Source organism: Coturnix japonica, chromosome 9 (assembly GCF_001577835.2).
Source record: "Coturnix japonica isolate 7356 chromosome 9, Coturnix japonica 2.1, whole genome shotgun sequence".
NCBI classification, from domain to species: domain Eukaryota; kingdom Metazoa; phylum Chordata; class Aves; order Galliformes; family Phasianidae; genus Coturnix; species Coturnix japonica.
The window spans coordinates 257,935-282,734 of NC_029524.1; the positions used below are offsets into that span (position 1 = coordinate 257,935).

At 40.6% G+C, this 24,800-nt stretch overlaps 1 protein-coding gene across 5 annotated transcripts in view; it reads left to right on the top strand.

Moving 5' to 3' along the window:
* LOC107317829 (glypican-5-like) overlaps positions 1-24,800 on the top strand; it is a 319,637-nt gene that overhangs the window by 185,130 nt on the left and 109,707 nt on the right. For all 5 annotated transcript variants that reach the window (XM_015870947.2, XM_015870949.2, XM_015870944.2 and 2 more), the window contains one exon: positions 6,641-6,761. In XM_015870947.2, coding sequence (XP_015726433.1) covers positions 6,641-6,761 — 121 coding nt within the window. The remainder of the gene's footprint in view (positions 1-6,640; positions 6,762-24,800) is intronic.

Here is a 24,800-nt window from a genome sequence, read left to right on the forward strand (position 1 = left end):
TGATGGTCAGGATCATCCATAAGGAGGCAAGGGGAGGTGACAGAGCAGGTGCATTTTTAGGGATCTCTGGAGGTTTGAACTTGGAAGAGAAAGTGGACCTGGTCTACCCAAATGAGGTTGGGCAGAAAAGGGCTTTATCTGGTGATAGATTTGAAGGCAGATAGATTGAAGATCTAATAAACAGTGAGTTTAAGATACAGTGACTTGGCTGCCTCAGGGCTGGGTCCCCCATGATGAGAGAGGTGCTCCTCTGTCAAACCTAACCATATGATTACTTATTTTTTTGTTATTTTACTAGTATGAGTAAGCGCTATACAGGTTTAAATTCAGAGCACTTCTCTAGTAGAAATCTATCTAACCCGCTTTCTGTGGCCAGTACTAGCTAAACGGATGTTTCTGCTACAGAACAGTCATCGTTGGTTTTGTCAGCATTACAGTTCAGGTGGGCAGTGATGAACAGGGGAAGCAGGCAGTGAGTGCCTAAGGAGGTACTTCCACAGGCATGGGAGAGGAGGATGGGGATTAGGAAGGAAACAAAGCTGGGCCCATGCTTGCACGACCATCAGAGTAGGCGCATGGCATTAAATACAGGGATCAGAACTGTGGCAACCACTGAAAACAGAGACAAGAAACCTGAAATTGCTGCAGTGATCCTAATCTGCACCGTTGTATTACAGCGTTAGGCGCCAGAGGTGTTTTGGCTATGGACATGCACAAACAGGGAACACGCAGGCAGAGCTGCTGGGGCAGGGGGTTCCAGCTGAGCTCATCAGGTCAGAGTTCATGCAGAACTGCAGTTTGTGTTCATTATCACTAGCTGTTCATTAATCTGTGATATGTATCTGAATGTATTTGGAGAAACTGACTTTTCAAAAAAAAAACCCACAAAACAAAACTCCAGGTTAGCTGCAGTTTTAAGTTCCTAACATTAATGCCTTTTTGTTATATTTTGTTTTGCTTGACTTTTAATGAGCCACAGGAAAGGTCTTCTCCTTGTGATATGTACTTGATCCCTCACAAGATAGGATGTTCCCTTTTTTGCTTCTTAAAAATAATTGTGATTGTATAATAGAATATTCTTTTGTGTGCCAATCCTAATTCTTAAGTGCCAGCAACCAGAGTGCCTGCAAAAGGAACTGGAACAATGTCACCTTTTTTTTGCAAAAGTAGCTATCAACCAGACATGAGCTTTTGCTTGATTTTCATTCTTTCTCTACCGCTGTGAAATTTATTGCTTGTCTGCTCTTGTTCTTGTTTTCTTCCCAGAAGCAGAAGTCCGCTCCTCTCTCAGGACTTTATTTTCCCACTTGCTGAGTCAGTCTGGTTCTCCAGAGTGTCTTCCACCTCTCTGGTTAAAAGTTTGGCAGTCATACGTTCCCATTTGTCTTCCCTGCTCGTAGACCAGGCTACATGTGAGAAGCACTTGAGGTGTGCAGAATCAGATTCTGTAAGGATTTAGCTCTGTACTTGCTCTAGAACTTACTGAGAAAAAGGTGTTTCAGTTTAGCTTGACTTTTCCTGCTAGGAATAGCCACAGATGTCCCTTTTACAAGCATGCTGTTTGTTTTTTGTGCTATTTCTGTCTTGCTTCCCAGAGTCATTTAATGGGGAGCACTCTTTGTGCTGACGGTTCCTAGTTAGCCTGTCACACTCTGTTTTCATATCATTCTCATTGCTCGCTTAATGAGAAAAGAGGTATCATTTGCATGTTCTGTGGAGGTTTGGTGTGTTCAATCTGAAGAGCCTTCCTACCTGACGTTAGTTCAGACAAGTACTTTCTTCCCCTCAATATAATAAAGGCCATCCAGTTAACTTCTGCAGATTTCCTCGTGCTTTCAGGGTGCCTTGAATGTAGCACGAGCTTTCCTTATGCCTAGGAAAAGAAAGGGGGTTCTTGCACCTGCAGTCTTTTACAGCATGTTTACAACACTTTGCAAGCATTTTACATGTATTCTTTGAAAGTTAGAATGCTTCTGGAAAACCTGATGAATGTATTTTGTTGCTAAGATCTTTTACATGTATATTTGTAACTGTTATTATATTTTATATATTTTATTATATTATTATTCGTGGGGTCGCATCACTTTGAAACTTACAGGTAACTTAGTTTTGTACCTGCAGCCTTAAAACTGTCTTCATAATGCAGACTGCAGGAGGTCTTTTCTCATCCTGGAGAGATGGAGAAAGACCATTAGAAATGCCATTTGACTTTGTGATTTTCTTGGAATTAGCTCGCTAGCACACAGTATTTCTCTCATCATTCCCCATAGTTACTAATAAACAAGATTATGAAACTTCCACTGAATAGTTTTGGCAGAGAGAACATTCACATTGTGTCGCTTCTTTTTTTTTACTTCATAAAATCTTCAGCACGGTTAAGCTCATCATGAGTTTGATTTGATCTTCCTTGTAGTCTGTTGGCAGTTACTTAATTGTTTCAAAATGAACTCTTCATACAGATATTTTTAAACAACTGAATCTTTTTATTGGAAAATATTTTTTCCAGTTTTGTTTGGCACAAAGGGTCTGACTGTCATATGACAAGTCCAAATTTTGCCATAGTATAACTCCACTGACTTCAGTAGAATTGCTCCTGCCATACAGTGGCATAAATTGTATGTTTTTCTCTTAACTGTTACAAAAATGGTAAGTTTTATACAGATATTTCTCTATGCAGTGCTGCTGTGGGAACTGGAAGCACAGTCTGCTTGCTGCTCAGTTCTAACAAGAAGGATGGAAGGAGATGGGGTAAGCTCCCAAACTCACAGCCTCCACGCATGGGGCTGCTGAGGGACAGCTGGCTGCAGGGCTGGCTGCTCCTGGATCAGGAAAGCGCCAGGAAAGTGGTATTTGCTTTGCTTTCTTGAAGCTACTTGTTCAGCTGAATGTAACTTTGACGACCTCGCTAGGGCTATAAAATTGCTATATGTTTTGCTTGTCTTCCCACTTTGCCTGGAAGTGTGGGCTGAAGCTAATCAAATCAAAGCTGACAATCTAAATGCATTATTCTTCAATCCTACTTTTACTGGTTGTTGTGCACTTCTGGTTGGTTTCAGTCAGGAGAAAATCAGGCTTTGCAGAGCCCCATAGGTCAGAATGTCACATGAACAAAAGAGTTGTAGATTTGGAGACACGACAGGATGGTGTAGAACAACAGTAAATTCACATAATTCAATCCCAAGGGTCAAATTTTGAATAAATATAATACAAAACACACCATCTGGTGAACCATGTTTAATGTAACTGAATTAATTGTTCACTGGATCTCAAGTCCAGTTTAATATTATTTTCATTGCTTCTTACTGAAAGATACATGGAAATCTCTTCCCTCCCATCTTCCCCTCTAGACCTTTAACCTCTGAGTCATTTAGTGGGGGTGGGTGGTGACTGCTCTGACGGCGCATTCAGTACGCGGCTGAAATAAACAGGCTACTTCAGAATTTGTGTTAGCAAATAAGAACAGCGGTGAATGACTGGCTCAAACATACGGGTATAAAAGACACAATTTTAACTCGTTATTGTTTTTATTTGCATAGTGCTATCTACTTCTGGATGGTTTTGCAGGCAACATATATCTCTAGAATTGTTTCCTGTGTAAGAAATGTTGCATAAAGATTAAAAGAAAAACCACAAAGCAGAGCTAGATATAAAGTAGTTGTTGTAAAGTCTGGTTTTGTTTTAATGGTTTTATGATTTTATTGTTTATAAAATCAGGAGCTTGCATTCTTCATTCTTTCCTGACCTTTGCAGGCTGTTGGACAGCTGTTAATATTTTGAAGGCTGAGAAGACATTTAATAGGTGGCTCACTCTGTTCACTTTTTTGATGTTATTTTCTGTTGGGGGAGAGGTATTGTTTGGGAGGAGAGGTACAGAACAGCTTACACATTTCTACAGAATCTATGGTGTTCCCATTCTTCTGACACCAATTAAGTAAATGGCCAAGGTGACTTTCAGGATCAGTCGTCTCAGGCACTAAGCATTTCAGCTTGCCAGTGTGTCTCAGAAAAGTGTTGCTCTTTTAGCCATGATAATCACAGCAGAATTACTCATGTGGTTCTGAACAAAAACAATGAAAAAGATGCATGGCAGATTATAAAAAATGCTTGTTTCCTTTTCTTTTTCTTGGCAATATATTGTGCAAAGTTATATTTCAAAAACAAACAAACAAACAAAAATGTGGCCAATGAATGAGAAAAGCCTTGGCAAATATATCTTCAATTTTGTAGCTGGTGAATAAGGTTCAGAGTGTCCTGGATTTCCAGTATAGATTATTCTGCAATTTTCCGTGCCTGTTACAGAGAACACAATGTCTGCTCCAGTGTTGCTCTGGGATCCTCGCAGTGAGTATGTGTGCTGGGGCTGGCTTCGTTAGAGAAGGATGAGCCATTAACCAGTAGATCAGTACATGGGGGGCTTAGTGACACAGCTCAGGATAACAGCACCCCGAGCAACGGGAAGCCATGGAAACAGGCTCCAGCTAGAGGCTGATCAATAGCACTTAGAAAAGCTCCTATAAAAGCTTCATCAGAAACTTTTACCCAGACTAGTGCTGTCTGCAGTGGGGAACAGCAAAGGAAGTGCTGTGAACAGAGCACTCTTAGGTGTGGTACTAAGAAACATGGTTTAGTGGCAGTAAGTTGGTGGATGGTTAGACTACACAATCATAGAGGTCTCTTCCAACCTTAATGATTCTATGGTTCTCTGTTTAGGGCTTTGATGGCTAAATATCATTGCTGGTTAGATCTATCCCTGATGCAGTTCCTGCATTGGTTTACCTGGAAATGGTTGCCCCCCGCCAGATCAGGCTGCCATAGGCCACATTGAATCTGATGTTGGATGCCTCCAGGGATGGGGCACCCACAGCTTCTCTGAGCAGCCTGTAAAGAATTTCCCTCCAATATCTACTCAAAATTTCCCTTATTTTAGTTTTAAAACCACTCCCCACTATCAATGTCTGCCCATGTAATATATTGGTCCCCTGCCTGTTTTCCAAGTAAGTTCCCTTCAAGTACTGGAAGGCCACAGTGAGGTCTCCCTGCAGCCATCTCATGTCCCAGCTGAACAAGTGAGTTAGTCTTCTAGAGAACTCCTCCTTACAGCTTTAACCAGGGGTTAAACGGAGAGCATTTAAGAGCAATGAAAAGGAAAAGCCTTTCTCTGCTGTTGCTGAGTTTCTACTAAGACAGTAATACACACTGAGAATCACTGGAAGGCTGGTAGAGGCCATGAGCTGACACATTAATCTAAATTTCTTCTATACTGATGATCTCAGAAAGCTCTGTCAGATGTCTCTGTACATCTACAGTGACAAGCATTTATTTTCATCTGATGAACAATGAGAAACATTCAGCAAATAGCCCGGGCAGTGGATAAAGGTAGGCCAAAGGCAGGCTTCCTGTATTGTAATTTGGTAAAGTGTGTTGATACAATCCAAGACAGTCTTGACTTGAAAACAGTCCTTTATCTGTGTTCTTCCTGGGGACCTTGGTTCAGCTGTCAGAGCCTGACTTGGAAGATAAGAACGTGGCCATCATTCTCCATGTGCCATTGCATCATGGAAGTTTGTGCTTCTGGATTAGTTCATATTCTTACAACTTACACAAAGAAAACTTAGTCCATTTCCTTTGAAAAGCTCTCTGAACATAAAGATATCAACTTAGTGAAATAGATTTTCCTTAATGTTTGTCCTTTTCTAAGCACTGTCTGGCTATTACTGAGAAAATGTTTGTTTAAACAAACTTTGTGTCTTTTTTTTTTTTTTTTTCAAGCAGTGAAATTTAGTCATTTTATTGAAAAGATGGCCCTAGCCCAGTTCTTTATCTTTTTAAACAACACCTTCAACAACAGGATACTCAGTATGCTTTGACAACAGTGTGCATAAAACTTATGGTTTCTCCTAAGTAAAGCTGGGATTAGACCAGTATATTTGGAGATCAGTGTTTCCTCACCAAAGAAAGAAGAAGGATTTTGGCAATTTTTCCACTTTGAAATACTGTCCTTGGCTTCAACGTAACTTGGTTTAAATGAAGTATCAACTGGTATATTGATATATATATCAACTGGAACAGCTGGTATATTGAAGTATGTAGATATGATGTAAGTGATAGATGTGGCATTTGTCTAAAGGAGATGACTGATAACTGCCTGAGTTTGTAAAGGTGCCAACTGGGAATCTGATGGACTCCTCACAGGCAAGTGGCATTGTCTGAGAGATGGATTTGAGAAGGGGCTCTTTAGTTCCTGATGGATAGTGCAAGTATCTCTCATCTGTTTGTTAACAAATGAGTGCCAAAATACAAGGGCTGTTGCAAAAATAATGCTTCCTATTTTATTTTATTTTTAATGTTTGCCTGCAACATCAGTGGCAAATGTTGGTGGGATGGCAGTAAAGACTGAACCATTCCACTTACCTTAGAAATAGAAGTAACCTCTTTGGCTTGTAGAATTAATGTTCATTTATGGTTTGAATAATCTGATGATACCATAGAGAAACTAATTTTGTTCTTCTCTGGTGTATAGATATGTATTACTATTTTCTATTGCCATCTCCAGAATATTTATTTTGGAGGTTGTCTTTCATGTGATTTTTACTTCTGATGGATATAGTTCTAATCAGTGATGTTTTCTGCTTTTTTTCAGTTATACCAGCAGAATTGTTTCCAGTGGACTGAAGGCACAAAGTAATAATCCAGAACTGAAAGTCAGAGGACTAGACCCACTCATCAGCAATTTGATTGATAAACTTCAGAACTTTAATCAAGTAAGTGACTTTAGAGTTGAATGCATTTTACCACCAGGTCTGATGGCAGAGCTGAAGCCATATGATGGTACTTAGACTTCCTGAGCCCTGAGAGAACCCTGAGGTAGGTGTGGCAACAAAGGAAGTCAGATATTGTCATGTGTCAGCTGAATTCTCATGAGACAGAATTATTTCCCTGGAAGTCTCTATAGTTCCTGGCTGATGTCCCATAGCATTCAATTCACTGTCCTGTGGCCTGGAGTCCCAATGAGAGGCTCCTGAGTCCCACAGTTTACAAGAGTCAAGTTCTGTTTTGGAGACTTGTGAAATTGTGCTGGAGGAGTATCTCCATGGTTGAACGGCTTTTATGGTGTAGATGTAAACAGATGAGAAGACAAAATGAATCTGTGCAGTAACTGAACCACACAGAACTTTAATCAGAGCAGAAAGCATTCCCGGATGTATCAGCTATGCCCATTGAAAACATGATACACCAGAAGCACCACTGAGATTGTCAGATGCATGATTAACCTCTGTCTGCCTTTGTCATCTGCTTGTCCCCATGGATCTGCAGGCTTTCAAAGCTAAGGGCACAGCTCTGAGATGTTACGGCTTCAGCACAGCTCTATGAGCTCTTACAGCAGTGCCACTCCAAATGAGCTGCAGCCAACAGATTAAGCAGAGACTGATTTTCATTTAAAGTAGGCGTGTTTTCTTGTCAGTGTGGAAGAATGCTTTCAACAGTGCATTTGTAGTCAGATGTGTTTGCACATGAGTCTACTTCACCATTAGAGAGTGATGGAGCCCTTTTTCTAAAAGAACTGGAAGGTTAAAGACAGCCTTTCTGGGTGGGATGATCAGGAAGAAAAATAATCATCTGCTCAGTTTAAATGGGAGGAGGAATGGCTTATCAGGATGTTGGATTTCTTGGGACCATGGCTTTGAGAGGGAGTCGTGGTTTGATTTCTTATTTGCTCTTATTGTTACTTGTTACTATGATTGCTACAGCCCTCCTTTACCTCTCATCAACAAGTGGTAAATCCATAACCTAACTGGTAATTAGTGCTCCTATTAAATCTGGATTGTCTTTTATGTTCTGTAGGCTCTGTAGCTGTGGTTTAGGGATCCTTTGTATCGCACTCCTTTAACTTGCTGTGGGGGATTGCAGCAACTAGGGTGATGTGGTACTTGGTATTATGGTGAAATAGACATTATGTGGTTAGACTGATGAAAAGGGTAATTCATTATTTATCTGCCTTTATATGTTATCAAATAGAATGTTAATTTACTTTATAAATATTAGATATATCTGTCTGTGTAATTGTGCTCTATAAACACAAACAACAGAAAATAGCTAGATTAAATTATAAGTAGCTATTTATTGGAAATTCTGTTCCTTTGTCTGCTGTACAAAAGGAAAATCAGAACAGTCTCATTACAATGAGCTGCATACCAACTTTCTATGTACACTTAAAAAATACCTTCAAAACAGAATTACTAGTTAGAAGAATAAAACTGAATTCTTCATATCTCTTCTTCTAAGTTGGAAGTAGTGCTTTCTGTTACTTCTAATTCTTTTTTATGAGAATATCATCTTTAAGTAAGTGTAACTCCCATCAGATTGAGATGCTTAGCAATAATGTATTCCAAGGGTGAAAGATTAAATAGAGTATTGATTATGGCCCTGAGATTGTTCGGCCTTAAGTACTTGGAATAATATAAATTCCTTTGATCATAATTTTAGTGATATTTCCAAAGCATCATGAAGTTGCTAAATATCTGAGGTTTTTGCATGTATCATCAAGCATGTGTAGTTGTTTTTTTCTTCTTCTTGAGTTTTTCTTTTAGTTGTGTTATTAACACACAAAAAAAAAAAACTAGCACTGAAAAGCTGATTAAATCTGGATTTTAAAGTGCTGTTAGTAGAGTGTGTAGGCTGTGTAGACAAAGAGTGAAACAGAATTCTAGTATTTGTTTTATGAGCAATAGGTGTGTTGGAATCTTCCAGCCTCCTGGAAGAGCCTCCTTGTGCCTGCTGCTGGATGCAGCCCCCGCCTTCCAGAGCAGGCTGAGTCTAGCACCTTACACATCACCTGATTTCTAGTCTTCCCCATTTCTGGCTTGATTCACATATCAATAGAATTACCACGTTACAATTTACTATAGGTAAAAATTACTGTAATGCACAAACAGATCAAGTGAAGTCTCCAGTTGATTTTGAAGAACTAGCAGTGAACATTAGTATCTTTTCCATCCCCCTTTTTGATTAATAGAGCAGATGTGAACTGCAACTGATAATAAATATGAAATCCCACATTGTACCTTCTTTGAGGGCTACTTTATGCCACATAATTGTACTTAAAACCAGCTGACCTAAGAAAAACGTGTCTTGCAAAAATGCATATAATTTAGGAAAGGAAAGACAGAATTAATGAAACTCCAAATGGAAGTGTTTAAAGTCTTAAAAAAGAGAAGGAGCAAGGAAAAAGCAAATAGGCTGTTTATATCTTTACTTCCTGCTCTGCTCCTGTCTTCAGATAAACTATCATCTCACATTACTTTATCAGTTACACCGTTTGTCATGTTCATGCTTATTGGATTCATGGGCTGTTTTTCTTCTCCCCTGCTAAAAATCGGACATCTCTTTGCTTCCAGATATAAATGCAGAATTCCCAGCTCTGAGATAAGTTATGGTATTATTCATAACCCATATGCAATGAAACAATTCATGCCAATGCTTGAAAGTATCCAGCTCATTCAAAGACTAAGTATAATCTTTCTCTCTCTGGTCTTCTGTGTGTTTTTTAATTTCGTAGAAATTATATGTGTACATGTTCAACGTATGCTGTATAAAAATATCAGATAACAGATTTTGTCATGTCTCGGATTAAAGCAAAAAAAGATACATCAGTCATTGCACTCTGGGAAGTGTAAACAAAAATCAAGTGGCGATTTAATGCTCTCTCTTCTTAAGGAACTGACAGATTTCTACCATATGTAGTCCTTAGCAAATTCTTTTAAGCCCTGAGCTTTTCACTGTTGTTACATTTGCCCACTGACTTTTCAATCAAAGCTGAAACAAAGCACTGGCTGTCTGTTGGGGGGATTCCTTTGTTACCAAGAAAGGTCAAAATCAGTGGTAGCCCTCTCTGCCGAGCAGTGTAGCATACAGCAGTGCACTGGGATATAATGTTATCTAGAAGGCTGCATGGAAATGGAGATGCTTCACTAGAAAGCATTCCTTGCAGTGAAGGCTGTAGATCCCAGGCAATTAAGAAGAAATGTATTCTAATAGTGGGCTGGGGCATCTGAAGTCTGTCAGAATCCTCTGCTGGCTGGAGGTTTCTGCAAACCACTGCTGCTTTGAAGCTAGAAGTGCATTCTCCTTCCTTCTTTCTGACCATTTCACATCCCCGGTGGGATGCTGGGTAGTAGGAATGAGTTCAGAGCTGCAGGCAAGATGTGGGAGCTCCAGTCCTGGGGATGTGCAGGAGTGCCTCATCACATACCCTTACATTTTATAAAGAAAGGGAGTTTGGGAGATCTGGATTTGGTTCTGCCATGGCTTTAAGGCTCCTACCAAAGCAGAAGTCAGTCTATGAACCAGCACCAGGGGACTTGCTCTAGTCCAGTCCTGCTGAGAAGCCATCACAGTAGCGTTGTTTTATGGAGAGCGCATGTTAGTGTTGTGATCTAATCCTAACTGAGGTATACATCATCCCTGGTTGAAATCTGTGTACTTTTGCTGTCTACAGATTTCTTTTCTTTTTTTTTTTTTTTTGTTAAATATAGTGATGCAAGATACAATTAAATAATATTAATTAGGATCAAGCAATGACTTTTTAGTATTAAAACCAACGTCAAGACTTCAATAGAGGCAGAAATCATGTGGCATGCTACTGCAACTAACCCAAAATGAAACATTTTAATATAAGACAAATCTGAATCGTTTTATGTAAATCTGGCATATTTTATTATGTGCTAGAAAACATAGAATGCTGAAATGTCCATTTATTATTCATGTGTTGTGCCTCAGAGTGTGCAGTGCTATTTGTCTTGCAAGCATTTGCAGAAATTATTTGCCCGGATGGGCCATTGAATGTGTTTTGTTTTGCTCATTGGGGGAAATTAGTCTTAATACATCAAAATCACGTATTGAGTCACGGTTGTGACCTCAGCCAATTACGGGAGAGGGATGGGAGAGCTACTGTTTCCATCTAGAGCTGAGCCAAAACATTTCACCATATAGGAAAGCATATTTTGAAAAGAATGTTATTTTAAGAAACGCTGTGCTCACAGCTGACCTGAAAGTGCTTGGGATCCTTTGGGTGGCATCTGGAAGTGAGGGGGGTTGAGCATTGGAGGCCTTTCCTTTGGCTGTACAGTGGGACTGCTCCATCATTGCAGGAATACTGTGGCTTCTCACCTTCCTGGGAGAAACGTGGGACTCTTAATAGTTGTTGTCGTTGTGAAACGAGATGCTAACCAAAATACATGCATTTGAAAAATCAAAGTTGTTATGGTTATTGACCAGAAATGTTCCTTTGTAGGTGACGACAGAGGAGAGGAAGTTTCTGACACTGCTAAGTTAGCCTGTTTGTTTTGATGTTAATTGATTTTTTTTAAGCTAGAAAACAACTACCATTGATTTATGTCTACTAGTTGAATTAATCAAGATTTAGTCACCATAAAAATAAAAAATATTATTTGAAATAACTGATCGTATTATTATCCTACCACCTTTCATTCATTGCTTTAATACTTGTAAGTGATATGCATGTCATCTAGTAATGATCATTAGTAATGTGATGATGGTATTTGCTTTTGATCTCATTTCTGAGGTACAATCATGTTTGGTTTTGGAGGTGGTTTGGTAAGCTTACGTAATAGGAAAGAAAAGCAGAGATTTATGATCATTTTATAGGATAGAGGAATGGTCTTCTAATGATTGATTGGTCACTGGCCAAAAGCAAGTGCTGTAGGGTAGGCACGAGCAGCAAAAAGCAGTGTGAGAGAACAAAGCTGACAACTGTCCAGACTTGTCTTGTGATCTACCCTGGCTGTCACAATTGGATTCGTGTTTATGCTGCTGAAGTTAACTGCCACTTTCCTGTAAAAGCAAAAAGTCTGTTTCCAGCAACCATCTGCTTAATGAGACCCAAGAAACACCAGACCAGGTGCCCTCAGAGGTTTCTGTTAGTGGGGGACTGATGCTGGGGACAGGGCAGGACCTCAGGTGCCCCTGGGGCTGGCTCTGGGGTGAGGGCCCACCTTTGGGTTTTAGAGAGAAAGCCTGAATGTTGGGCAAACTCATACTATATATTCATATCTGTTGTCAGAATTCCCACAAAAATCTTCCCATCTCATGTAAAAGTCTTAGTCTTACCTGTTTGCTGATACTGACTGTGAAAAAGCCATCTGCTGGGGAAGGAAATTGCCTCATTCCTATCACTCCTAATTTTTATCTTCTTACCTCTTTTGTGACATGGAGGTTTGCAAACAGACCAACCTCAGCCAATGCCAGAAAGTATGGACAGAATTCTATAAACCACCGTACACTCTGATTTTCACCCTCTGTTATTTGTATGAATTCTGGCTACTCCATTCATACCATTTTACTTATTTTTCATACTCCCAGTGAAATGTTTTGTTTCTGAAAATCAGCCTAGTCTGAGTCCATTTAAAGATAACTGAGTTAGGTGCAAAGACAGAATCCTAACTCGATTCAGTCCTGTATAGGTACGAGGCCATCAAATAGACTTGAGAGGAAATCACAGCAAAGAATAGGAAGTCATTTCTTTGGCCATAGGGCACTGTGGCATAGTTTGTAATAACCATTGTTCTATCTGGATTAATAGGGATAACACTCTGTGGCAACTAAGAAGATTTTCCATCATGTATTACTAAAAGACTATTTTTAGGGGTGTGCATTTTAATTTTGATTGTTCTTTTGCAATTTCCTGCCACTGCTTGCCAGAAGAGAAAGGTTACTGGAGAACAGCAAACAATTTGAAGTTCAAGGGGGTAATCTGGATGATCATCTGTTGAAGTCAGGGCCTTTGTTTGATATATTTAGGGCTCTGTAAGACTAAGTCCTGCATGTCTTGTGAGGGAGATCCCATCTCTTCACTGGGGCACTTCAGCTTTGTGTGTCTTTACTTGCTTGCTTTTACCGATTAAAATAAAGACACCAGTCTTAAATGCCTAACTTCCTGTTTTTAGTGCTCTCAAGGTCTCGCTTGAATTCATAGACAGGAGTGCTTAGGCTCAGAATAGGCCCTGTATACCTTTGTACACATAAATATGTTTCAGTGTGTAAATCAGCAGCCTTCAGCTGTTGACTTCAGTGCTGAAGATGCCACGTGGAGACTGGAGTTCCATATGGCCTGAAGCCATTGAGGCCTTTGTTGTCTATACCCCTCAACACCTCAGGCTTACACTGGTGTCTAGCTTTACAAATACGGTTTATTTACTACGTACTATTCGGTGACGCCTACAATCTGCCTTTCTTCTTGGTACTGTCTGCATTTTTAATGAAATAATGCATTTATTTCTCTTGCCTTTTTCATTCATCCGAAATGAGCCTGTGCCTCATTGTGGATACGTGGGAATGGATCTACTTGAAGCTGAGTATTCCCAGTCCCAGATGTCATGCATGAACAACATTATGCAAAATAATCACCAAAGAGACCACCAGTTCTCTCCAGAAGTGGGTAGCCTTGCTGTTACATTAACACCAATAACAAAGAGGAAAAGGAGAGAGAGTGAATAAGATGGTGCTACTTCACGTGAAGAAACTAAGCTGGCATCAGTGTTTTCTCCAGGAGAAATCTAAGGGAATGTTGACGAAGCAATGTTGTAAGCAAACAAGACCCGGCATGTACAACCATTTTCAAGCCCAGAATCAGTATGTATGGCCCTAACTTTAGGAATGTAAATAATTCCATGGGCTGCTCACTTTTTATATAATTATATGCATATGTGAGTGAAGAATATGCTCAAAATATGAGATGCAGAGACTGGAGTAAGCCTCCTGTAGTGAAACTCTTGTAATTACCGGAGAAGAAGCCACCTTCCTCTATTGCATAACGGAGATTGCATAACTGAGATCTGGATAGTGAAGGCTGTCTCCCTGGATCGCCCTTTCCCGTGGACAGCAAAGGGGCTCTTTTGACAAGGCCAGTAGTGAGCACTATCATGTATCCTGCTCCATTTTCTTTTTACCTGAAGCCGTCATTTCAGCGTGGTGTTTCAGCACAGAGGCACTCAGCATTTTAGTCAGGAGCATACGGGATGTCTGCTTTTTACTACATGAGCGCCCAGCGTGCCCTTGCAAATGTATTTCTGCTTCCCAGGCCGGTGGCAGTGTGCACAACTAATCCCAGGAAGAGGTATAATAGCAGGACTGAACTGTTTTGAAGCAGCCACAATGTGTCCTCAGTCTTACATAGTTCAGTTACATCTGAAGACAACTACATAGAGGCCTACACCTCTATGTTCTTTTAAAGTGATGGTGAAAAAAAATAAAAATGAAAGTAGATGCATACATTCTATTATTTGAAGCATTTGGGAAAAGGAAATTTACACTAATTTATTGGTAATTCTAATATGGAAAATACTCTTTCTGGGTGAGGAGTTTTCCACAGTTAGGAAAGTATGTCTTGTAACTAATTGAAACGAGTTGAAGTGATAGTCAAAGTTGAACACAGCTTTGAGTAGCCAGCGACAAATACCCAAAGCACAGCCTTCTAATAGGAAGCATGTCATGTTTTGAGTGCTGCCATATGTCTTCACACATCTCAGCCTCGCAGACATCATCAGAAAGGCTCAGTGGTGTTTCAGCTTGTTTGTTCCTTTCAGTATCTATGAGAGAAGCTGCTTACAGTGGAGTTTTTTAGAGTGACAAGTTTGTGGGAGCAAACCGGCAGACAAATATAATTATTGGATAATATAATGAAATATTTGTACTTTGCTGCAGTAAAATGATGCTGAGCCATATTTGATGTGGCATTTGAAATAAGAGAATGTAATAATAAAAAATGGATTTCAGAATGGTAAACGGAAAGCTTTAGATTTGGTTTTCTTAGACTGTATGATTGGATCTGGATGAAATCATACAATGAGTGCCATGGCGAGCTGCAGGCGCTTTGAACCCGTTGGTGAAGCTGACAGTTGTGCCAGTGACTTGAATATACGTTTAATATTAAAGAGTTTTGTTGCATAAAGTTCTCGTCTTGAGGGTAATTTTGAGTCCTGCAGCACAATAGTGAAATCTTAACGGAGGTGTTTGAAATGAATCACTTCATCTCTTAGAGGTCAGATTTGGACTTCCTTCAGAATGTTTATGAACCATACAAAGCAATATTATATTTTCTTACTAGAAAGATTACTTCAGTTAATTTTTGTTTGTTTGGTTGGTTGGTTGGTTGTTGTTTTTTTCCATCTGGTTTTGCTAATCGTTTACAAAAACTTTGTATATTAAGAAATCACACACAGGTTACCAGACTTAAATATCCTTTGGGGTGGTAATGTGATGTATGAGCTAATAATCCAAACAAAATATAATGAATTGCTGCTTCTGAAACAAACAAAACTAAATGGACTGAATCTATTTTGAAGACTGGAATAATTGCTTTTTGAAATATGAGGTTTGTATGTAGCCCCTAAATATAATGGCTAATGCCAGAAAGTCATGAGTGCAGGTGCAGGAAATGGGATTATCTGTCTAATAAAAGAGCTCGGTGCAGCAGTAAAAGAAAAGCACCTAAAAACTTCAAAAGTAAGAAAATAAGAATTCTGAACAGTGCAAAGTAGAAATTGTTACAGATAAAACTCAGGAAGAAAAGCTGAAGGGGTGTGCATTTTTAATGAAATTAAAAATTGGCTAGAAGGGCCAAGGATGGAAAGAAACTGCTTTATCCTGCATGAGGAGGTATAATGGTGGGTAGTGAACAAATAATAAGGATGCAGAAAGCGTTTCTATTGAACGCATGAATTCTAGTAAAGGCCGTCATTTTATTTTTTTTCTTTATTCTTCAACGAGGCCAAAGCTGCCCAGACTGCCTGCCTTCCAGCCTGCTCCCAGCAAAGCATTAGGTGCTCAAGTTCTTGTTCTCTATGCTTTCCCATAGCCCATTTTATCTGTGTGGGAAATTTCTCTCATTCTGAACTTCCAGAAGCTTTTGGACTATTCAGACTTGTTACCACATGTGGCAAATCTGATTTTTGAGGAAAGCCTCCTGGAGGAAGTGCCTGAAAGGGATGCACAGAGAGCATAAATGGGGGCAGAGACTGCAGGGCAACGTGTTCTTCCTGGGAGTTGTTGCTCACAGGGTTAAAACTGTAGGTCTCTTGCACTGCTTCGATTAAGCCAGTACAGTCTTTTGTATGTGGGTGCTTTTGGTTATGAGTTCAAGCAAATCCTATAAGGGGTAGGGAAGTGGTCTAAAAAGAGGAAGTCTGATCTGGTTCCTATTAGCATGATTGTCTGAGTCCCTGAGAATGCCTCATCCCCAGCATGTTCAGTGGACAAATGGTAGAGTATGAGAGGAAACACCAGAAAATTCAGGCTGCTTTTCAGCTATTTCCTGCTCTCATTTTTCTCTTATCCCTGCCCCTCTGCCAGTCCCTGCTAGCGGTAAGATATCTAATTTTGCCCATGGCAGCTGGGTGACAGTGGATGGCAGCATGCAGTGTTAGTGGCAGTGAGGTGGGCCATGTGTTTGTTGTGGGGTGAGTGTGGGGATGTGGGAGACACAAGTGGGATGAAAGCAATTTGTGGAGGATCTGGAGGTCTGGTTCTTCTTTGGAGGGCCAGAATCTGTGTCAGTCTCAACATCGCACCAAAACATCCCTCTGGGATATTGCAGAACATCCTAGTCACATCAAATGGCCACAGGGATAATAACACAAGTTTGGGTGAGCTGAGGGTCAGAGGGAGCAAATGGGCGATTTAGCGCATTCACACTTAGTCTGTGGACTTGGGTTTGGATTAAACCCTTGGTCATTGCAGTTAAAAGTTGTATTACTTCAGTTAAATTCCATTTTGTAAATCCTATAAGGGAGATCGGAGAAGGCAGCTCCTGAAGGGGAGGATGGCATTAGTTCCATACAGAACCAGAAATACTGAGAATTCAAATATTCTATATTTTCCCTTTCCAGTCCAGCACTAAGCAGAAGGTATCAGCATCTGTCCTGGAGACAAGATACAGAAGAGGACTATTGTTTCCCTTGTTCCTCCCAGACCCTCCAACCCATTCCTGTACTCTTCACAAAACTCTGTCACCTGCAAGTCCACAGTATTTGACAGCAGCTCAGGCTTTCGTTTTGGATGCTGCTCATTATCATGGCTTTATACAGACTGCTATATGTGGTAGAAACTAGATGAAATATCTACAGCATCTTGAACAGGCTTCCATTTTATCTGGTAGCTTTCAGAAGCGTATCAGCTTTAATGTGCTCTGTGAGTATGTTTGAGCATACATATAGTTTTGATTGGTACTAACTGAAGGCAGCAGATTCAAAAAGCAACTGATGAGGCAGATGCACGTGTCCCTAACAACTCTGTCAGGAGTGTGGTTACCTGAGACATTCCTATTAACTGGATTTTTTCTTGATTGCTGTCAGAGAGGATAAATTGATGGCCACCCACAAAATCTCTGTCACCTGTGATGTTCTGTTCCCACCTGAGGGGCACACTCTGGGCAGTAGGATCCCCTACTGTAAGGCGCCTGGGGCTTCGAACACACCCTCCCAACCTTAGTACACACAGTGTCAGACAGGTCCTGACTCAGAGTTGTCCTTTGCACAAAGATTCATGGGGAGTAACTTCCCCAGTCTCTGAAGAAAAGCTGGGGGCTGGGATTTGCTCTGGGGAATACCCTTTAATTAACAGCCACCTCTGCACACCCAGTGTGAGACCCACTGTAACTGACCTTAAGGCACTTTAATAAATGGTGATGGTTATTTTTAGTCTGCAAACAGGAGTTAGATCGTTGTGTGTTCTGTTATGCCAGATAGCTGATGTGACTTCACTTTGTCCTTTTAAAGGATGACCTTTACAGGGGTGCAGATCTGAGAGTGATTTTCTGTCTGTGAGCTTTAACTCTTTCAGACCTCTCAGGAGTTTTTAGACGTGTTTATTGTTTCAGGATTCCATTTAAGAAGGGCAGGAGTCCACACAACAGTTCACATCATTCTGTTGGCCTTCACTATGCAGAGCACATTCCACAGTAATGTTGTGCTATGTAAATTCTGGGGGGATCTTTAAACATGCAGGTTTCAGCTCATTGTTTTCTTTGAAGTTTCACACTCTCCTCAAATTTGAAGTTTTTAGCCTTAAGCATATGAGTAGCTCTTATAGCATAAGGATTATGTGGTTGGGTTTGTTTGTTTGTTTCCCTCTTGCCACTGCAGAAAATGTGAAATTGCTTTTAGGAAATAGATATTTTTCATGTATAATGGAAGCTTATTCACACTGTTTTTTTAACAACAATGGAAAGAGTCTAGAAAGAGAGGAAACTGCTGCAGCAAGAATAGGAGAGAAAGTTCACTGAGCAAAGTGCTGTTCCCTCAGTGGTCACATGGTAGAAGCTCAGACATCTTTTCTATCAGCTGGGGTGTAGGACAGGGGCATCTTTGAAGCATATGCCCAAATTTGAAACAGAGTCAAGAAACGTGCTGCACCTTGGATGGGACAATACCAGACACAGTTACAGTCTGAGGGAAGAACTCCATGAGAGCAGCCCTGTGGAGAGGATGTAGAGCCCCATCTGGGGTACTGTGTGCAAGCCTGGGGCCCCCAGTACAGAAAGAGTGTTGTAGTGGGCAAGGAGGCCACAGAGGGCCCATTCAGAGGGCTGGAGTACCTCTCCTGTGAAGAAAGGCTGATGGAGCTGGACTTGTTCAGCCAGGAGGAGAGAATGCACTGGGGAGACCTCGTTGTGGTCTTCCGGTACTTGAAGGGAACATGTACACAGGAGTGGGACTGACTTCTACTGTGGGCAGATAGTGATAGGATTAAGAGGGAGTGGCATTAAACTAAAGGAGTGGAGATTTAGGTTAGATATTAGAAGGAAGTTATTTACTTGGAGGGTGGTGAAGCATCAGAACAGGCTGCCTAGAGAAGTTGTGGATGCCCCATCTCTGGAGGTGCTCAAGGCCATGACCCTGAACCACCTGTGCTGGTGGGGAACAACCAGCCCATGGCAGGGAGGTTGGAGCTTGATGATCTTTCCTTCCAACCCGAGTCATTCTGTGATTCAATAAACTTCCTTTTGAGCTCTTCTGTCAGCTTGTTTGTGTAGTTACTGATGCCTGAGAATGACCCCAGCACCAATTTGTCTGCCTTGTAAATCCACATGCAGGCCCAGTGTCGGAAGTTGCCTGCCCATTTGTCAGTGCTGACACAGGTTGGCAGAACTCTCAGGTCACCTCCTCAAATAGCATTTGAACCTGCCAGTTGTCTCAGCCAGTGCTGTAGTCTAAAAAAATACTGAAACCTTGCAAGTTTAAGGATAATAAGTATTCAGACAGTGCGAGTTCCCAACTGCCAGGAAGGGCACAGAATGGGCTGTGCCCATCTCAAAGAACCTGCAATAAGGGGTAAGAATGAGAAAGAGGGCTCTGAGCAACCAATCTGCAAGGAAAGCTTCACTCAGACCTTGTGCCTTCTTGCAGAGGAATCAATCCAGCCACAAAACACAAAGCCACAGGAAAGCAGGCTGAGTTCTGCTTCCCACAGAACAACTTGTTCCATTTGTGCCTGTGCGCTCAGCTTTGCTCTCCCAGTTACACTCAGCAGTTTGTTGAACAAAAATGTGGTGATCATTCCCATTCTCCAGGCTGCACAGTAAGAACTGTCAAATTCCCTACTGCCATAATTAAGAGCAAGTAAGCTCTCTTTGCCTTTGCTGACCCTTTCCAACCACTACATTGTGTTGTCTCTGTTAGAGGCTGTATATAGATCTGTAGCCCAAAGCAGAGAAGATTTTAGTGTTCATTACTCTATTTGCTTAACCAGCAGAGTAATAAGTATTACTGGTGTTAAGAGCTTTGGAAGAAAATAAGTCTCTCATCTGCATTTTTTAGAGTAGAGATTTTCTTGTCATTGCAAAGCAGCCTCATCTGTGATCTTGGATGAGTTGTGTGATTGATGATTGCTTTCTGAAAGCTAATGACAATTTCAGAAAGGCCTCACTGTGCTGAGAACTGTGGATTCCCAGCACTTCTGGAAAATAAAAATTAAGTGTTCAGCAGGAACACTTATTTGAATATCACCTACGCTTTCCTTAGGTTTTCTTGTTGTTCATTTTATTGTATACATCATTAAATTGTAAATAATTATATTGTTGTATTTTGTTATACAATATATTGTTGTATATTGTTAATTGAGAGATGATGTCTCTAGCTTGACAGCTGTAAGTCACATGTTGTGGTTTAGAACTGAACAACTCTGAATTATTAATGCTTCAGATGCAAGAGAGCCTGTTTAGCACTTCATAGGCAAGGGACTATTGTTAGAAAGCCTTCAGAATACAGCTGCAGGCCTCCTCATAGTTAAACAGTGTGTGGCTGTGATTGACATTGTCAGAATGTTACTGTACACACTGGAAAAGGGCTCTGTGAAGATGTGCTGCTTTCCTGAATAACTAGTATGAGACATCAAGACATCCATTGTAATCCCACTTTCACTGGGGGCTACTTGTACATGAGATGTTGCTTCATAATACTGAATATTGGAAAATTTGGAATCCACGGAGGGCATGTCTGTGATTCTGTTTTGCCACTTGTTTCTAAACGTGTCTCTGAGTATTAAAAAAAAGACTTAGGAAATAGAAGCCAGGGCTCCAAATAAAATGGTTACAGTTCGAACTGTATTTGGTTTTTGAATAGCCTTTATCCAGAACAGAGTTGTTTTCAGTGACACTGGGAGTCTGGGGCATATATTCATGAAAGAAAGAAAATTGTAGTCTGCTGTAATTAAGTTCTGGGTGTTGCTGATATTTGGTGAGTTTGTCTGTTACAGATTAATGGCAAAGGTAAGGAGTCAGAGAAGTGGAGATGAAACAAGGGCAGAAATCTGGCTTACAAAGGAGGCAAAAAGGTTAGCCATTAAAATAAAGAAATAAATAAGGGAACAAAAAGACTTTTCAAGTTGGAAAAAAAGCTGTAGTTCTGATGAATGAACTGCCAAAGTTCTGTGAGGTCAGTTTGCTGAACATGACCAGAGTGGGACCACGCTTTAGAATTCTCCATTGCTTCTGAACCTACAGATGTGCATTAAGAGACCTTGTGAAAACAAGTTTCCTTGTGGTGTTTTGGTACCTCTGCTTCTGGCAGCAGCAGGAAATATGAAGGGTGCAACAGCAGCATGTGTTGTCTGCATGCAGCTTTTAGTGTGTGCATACACTCAGTTCTTCCGGGTTTTCAGGCCTTTCAATTTGGCATTGTCCTGTGGAATAGGTTCAGGATGCGTTGGAATTGAAACCTTGAACTTATTGTGTAGAATATACCCATTGTTTGTCCCAGGAAAAAGAAATGCTTCAGAACAATGTACAGGTTTGTTAACGTGGGGATTTCCTTATTTCCTTCCTTCTTTTTTGTTGTTGTTGTTTTTTTTCATTTGTTTGTTTTTTGTTTTGAGTGAGGGAGGCCTGACTCAGATGGGACTCCCCGGGCAGACAACTCTGGTATGTGAGGCACCTTTTTGTGTATTGAACAGAATAAACCGGTGTAAAAATGGGGGAAGCATGAATACAAAGCCTCAGCTAAAGCACATTCACAGGTTGAAGATAGTACTGTCAAATGGTAAATGCAGTTAATTGTAAATAGAGCAGGCTGTCTAATCACCACTTTGCTAATGCAGACAAAAATAGTTGGTCTCTCACCATCCCTGAGAAAGGCTGAATTGGTTTGTAGTGCCTTCTCATCACCAGAACTTATGGTTATTATTATTCTTATTCCAAAGTAGTCTCCAGCAGAGACAAAAAACCAGAAAACATTTATTTAGAGATGAGCAGCTTTCTCAGTATTCAGCTTGAGCAAGGCTGCCCTGCAGTATTTGGGTAAGCTGAGCAGAAGCAAAGGACGATTATGTGGCAGAGGTGGAGAAACAGTCAGAGCAGATCCACAAGACAAATGAGAACTAAGTCATGGTATCCATCTTGCGGACGAGCTCCTGGTGTTCCCAAGGACAAAGCTTTCTGTAGCGTTATTTCCTGACACGTCACATGCAGATTAACAACACCTTTCTTTGGTGCTACTGTGGCAAATACTCAGAATACAGAAATGCCAATTCTGTCCAGCAGCGGTGGGAGGTGTGAGATGCCCAGCACCAAAGGCTGTCCTGCTGACATTAGTGAGGTGCTGGTTTAGGACACCAGCTGTCAGTTGCACAGCAAAATGGGTTGGGGGTTTTTTGATAATTCAGCCAGAGCTTTATCAAATACGTATCACTTCAGTGTAACTGAAAGCTTAAGAAAAAAAGGAAGTTGGACATAAAGCTATAAGCAAAACCAGTCTGCATTCATAGAGAATTAAAGATTATCATTCTTCACAGAGTGAGGATCAGTTGTTGAAAACCTGATTGAGGTAAATGATAAGCTGTTCCTTGAAAAGATGGCTGCCTTTGTTTCTGGAGTAGAAAGCAGCAGTGGATATTGTGATATATAAGGAGCACTGGCCTGAGAAAACGAAAGGACATGTTTGGTGGGAATCACCTTTCTTCTGCAAGAATTGCTGATCATCTTGAAAAGATTTAAGCTGTTTTCCTTGAGAACTGCGGATTAGAAGAATAATTGCAGCTTTCCAATTTGCAGGACCATGGGGTATCTTCTGGACTGTTTGAGGAGGAGGATGTTGTGCCATTACCATTTATTGTTTAATAATAATAATCCCATTGGTTTCAAGTTTCTTCTTACCTTGTTTTGAAATATAGAAGTATTTGAGGTAGACATCCCCTGAGTGTTAAGCAAAGTTACCTCCAGTTCAGGAGATTTCACTGCCTGACAGCTTCCTTGAGGCAATGGTGAATTTGCCAGCAATTAAAGGAACAAAAACAAATTTAAATATGGTATGGATGAAAAGAGTGCTGTACAGTGGCTATTCTATGTGTAGGTTTAACATATGTATATTTAACAGGAGATACTGAGTTTATAATGTGCTAATGTGCTGTCTGTACTAGAAGGAACAGATGGAAGGGCACATGTCAGCATAGATATAGAATTGAGATTCTGATAAATAACGATCGGAGCAAGAAATTCACCAGGCTGAAGAGTTTAAGAAAAAATGTTGTGATAGGAAGTAGAAGTGAGTGAATTATATCTTTAAAATGCCATTCAAAGCCATTAATTCTGTGTGATTTCGGCGTATCATGCACAATGATTAGTAATATTTTGGACAGTTGAGAGTACACAATGGCATAGAAATTGTGTTAACAGCAAAAAAAAGGTGAAGAAAATCATTCCTCACCTAGATAAATAGGGATGAAGTTTGATAATATTAACTGAATTCACTAATTACTATTCAGAGTTCATTCTCTAAAATGTGCTTATGATGTGCCTTTTCTTACCTAGTTCTGCCTGTGGTAATGGTAATACTACTTGGTGTTTGTAGGATGCTTTGTATGTGCTCAGCACACTACCCCAGTTTGCTTGGTGCCGCTCCTCAGCTCGCCCATTGCCTGAAAGCTAGCTGCCCTGGTGGCTGGGCAGAAACTGCAGATATTGGATGAGCTCTTGTCTTGTGTTTGGATGAGGACCTTGGGCTGTTTGACAGGTACCCCAGGGTGAGGAGTTAATTCCAGTTGAAGGTCCTGTGTTTCTCTGGAGGTTATGGTATAGCTAAGAAATTGGTTTTCCTTTCTGTTCTCTTTAATCAACAATACTTTCATTCTAATTGTTCCTTGCACAAGGAAGCTCAAGGCTGTGAGGCAGTACTCGCAACAGACAGACCCGTACAATAGTCCCTGCCAGCACTGTGACTTATTGCAGGGGTGGAAAAGTAGAGCCTGAAATTTCATATCATTTTAAAATCAAATGCACTGCAATTGGTGATGCAGCATTTTGGATTTTGTACCTGACAGATTTGATTGTGTAATGCAAACTGAGCAGTACTTGAATGTAAACTAATTTAACCTTCAACAGCAGGGCTCATTAATTCATGTGCAATGCAAGTTGTTAAATGCACGGTGTACTTACTGAAGCAGGCTTTATCTCCTTGTGCTGTTTAGAGTTGTCCCGGTTCTTGTTCGAAGTACAGCTTATGAATTACATAGTTTGGATTGGAAATAACAGCAGTCAGAGCATGAACTTAGGGTATTTGATATGCATCACCCTTTTGTGGACAGCAGTGGTCATTGTATTTTATTAGGCACCCTATAAACAGAAGCAAAGAGGGAAATGGAAGGCAAAGTTGATCCTACTAATTCTTTTGGCAATTTCTGATGGCTGTGTCAAATTCTTGCATCTAAGCTGGTCACAGATCACATTTATTATAAAAAGAGAGATACAAAGCACCTGTAAAAACAAACACTCAGTTCGCTGATTCTGTTGTTTCCTGGGCCTGCTTAGCAGGGGAGGTGCTTAACTCCGGTCTTTTCTGCAAAGCACTTAAAATAGCCTTAATTTTTATCAGTGCCTGGAGGTAGGATATAGCACATCCTCAGCAAACCTGTTCTCGTATGGCTGAGAGGTTGGTGATGGAAAGGTACACCATAAAGGTATTTCCAAACTTGAGTCATGATTAATAAAATGAAACAGAAGTTAGCAGAGGTTCTCCCCATTAGTTAAAAACTGTGATGCTGAACCTTGCCTAACCTTTCAAAGTTGCTCACAGGACACCAGTGTTCCATAGGAGCAGACAGGCTTTCCTGCAAACATGTAATATGGGTGTTTCCTCATTAGTGCTTTCAAAAGCAATCAGCTCTTTCAGCCCTTCAGGTTACCTGCAGGTGACCCACAGCAAAGTTTGTCCTCTGCCCAACTTACCGAGTGACTTAAGACTGCTCCTTAACAAACTGTCATTGGTGCTTTCCTAAGAAGCGTTTCATGTTTCAAATAA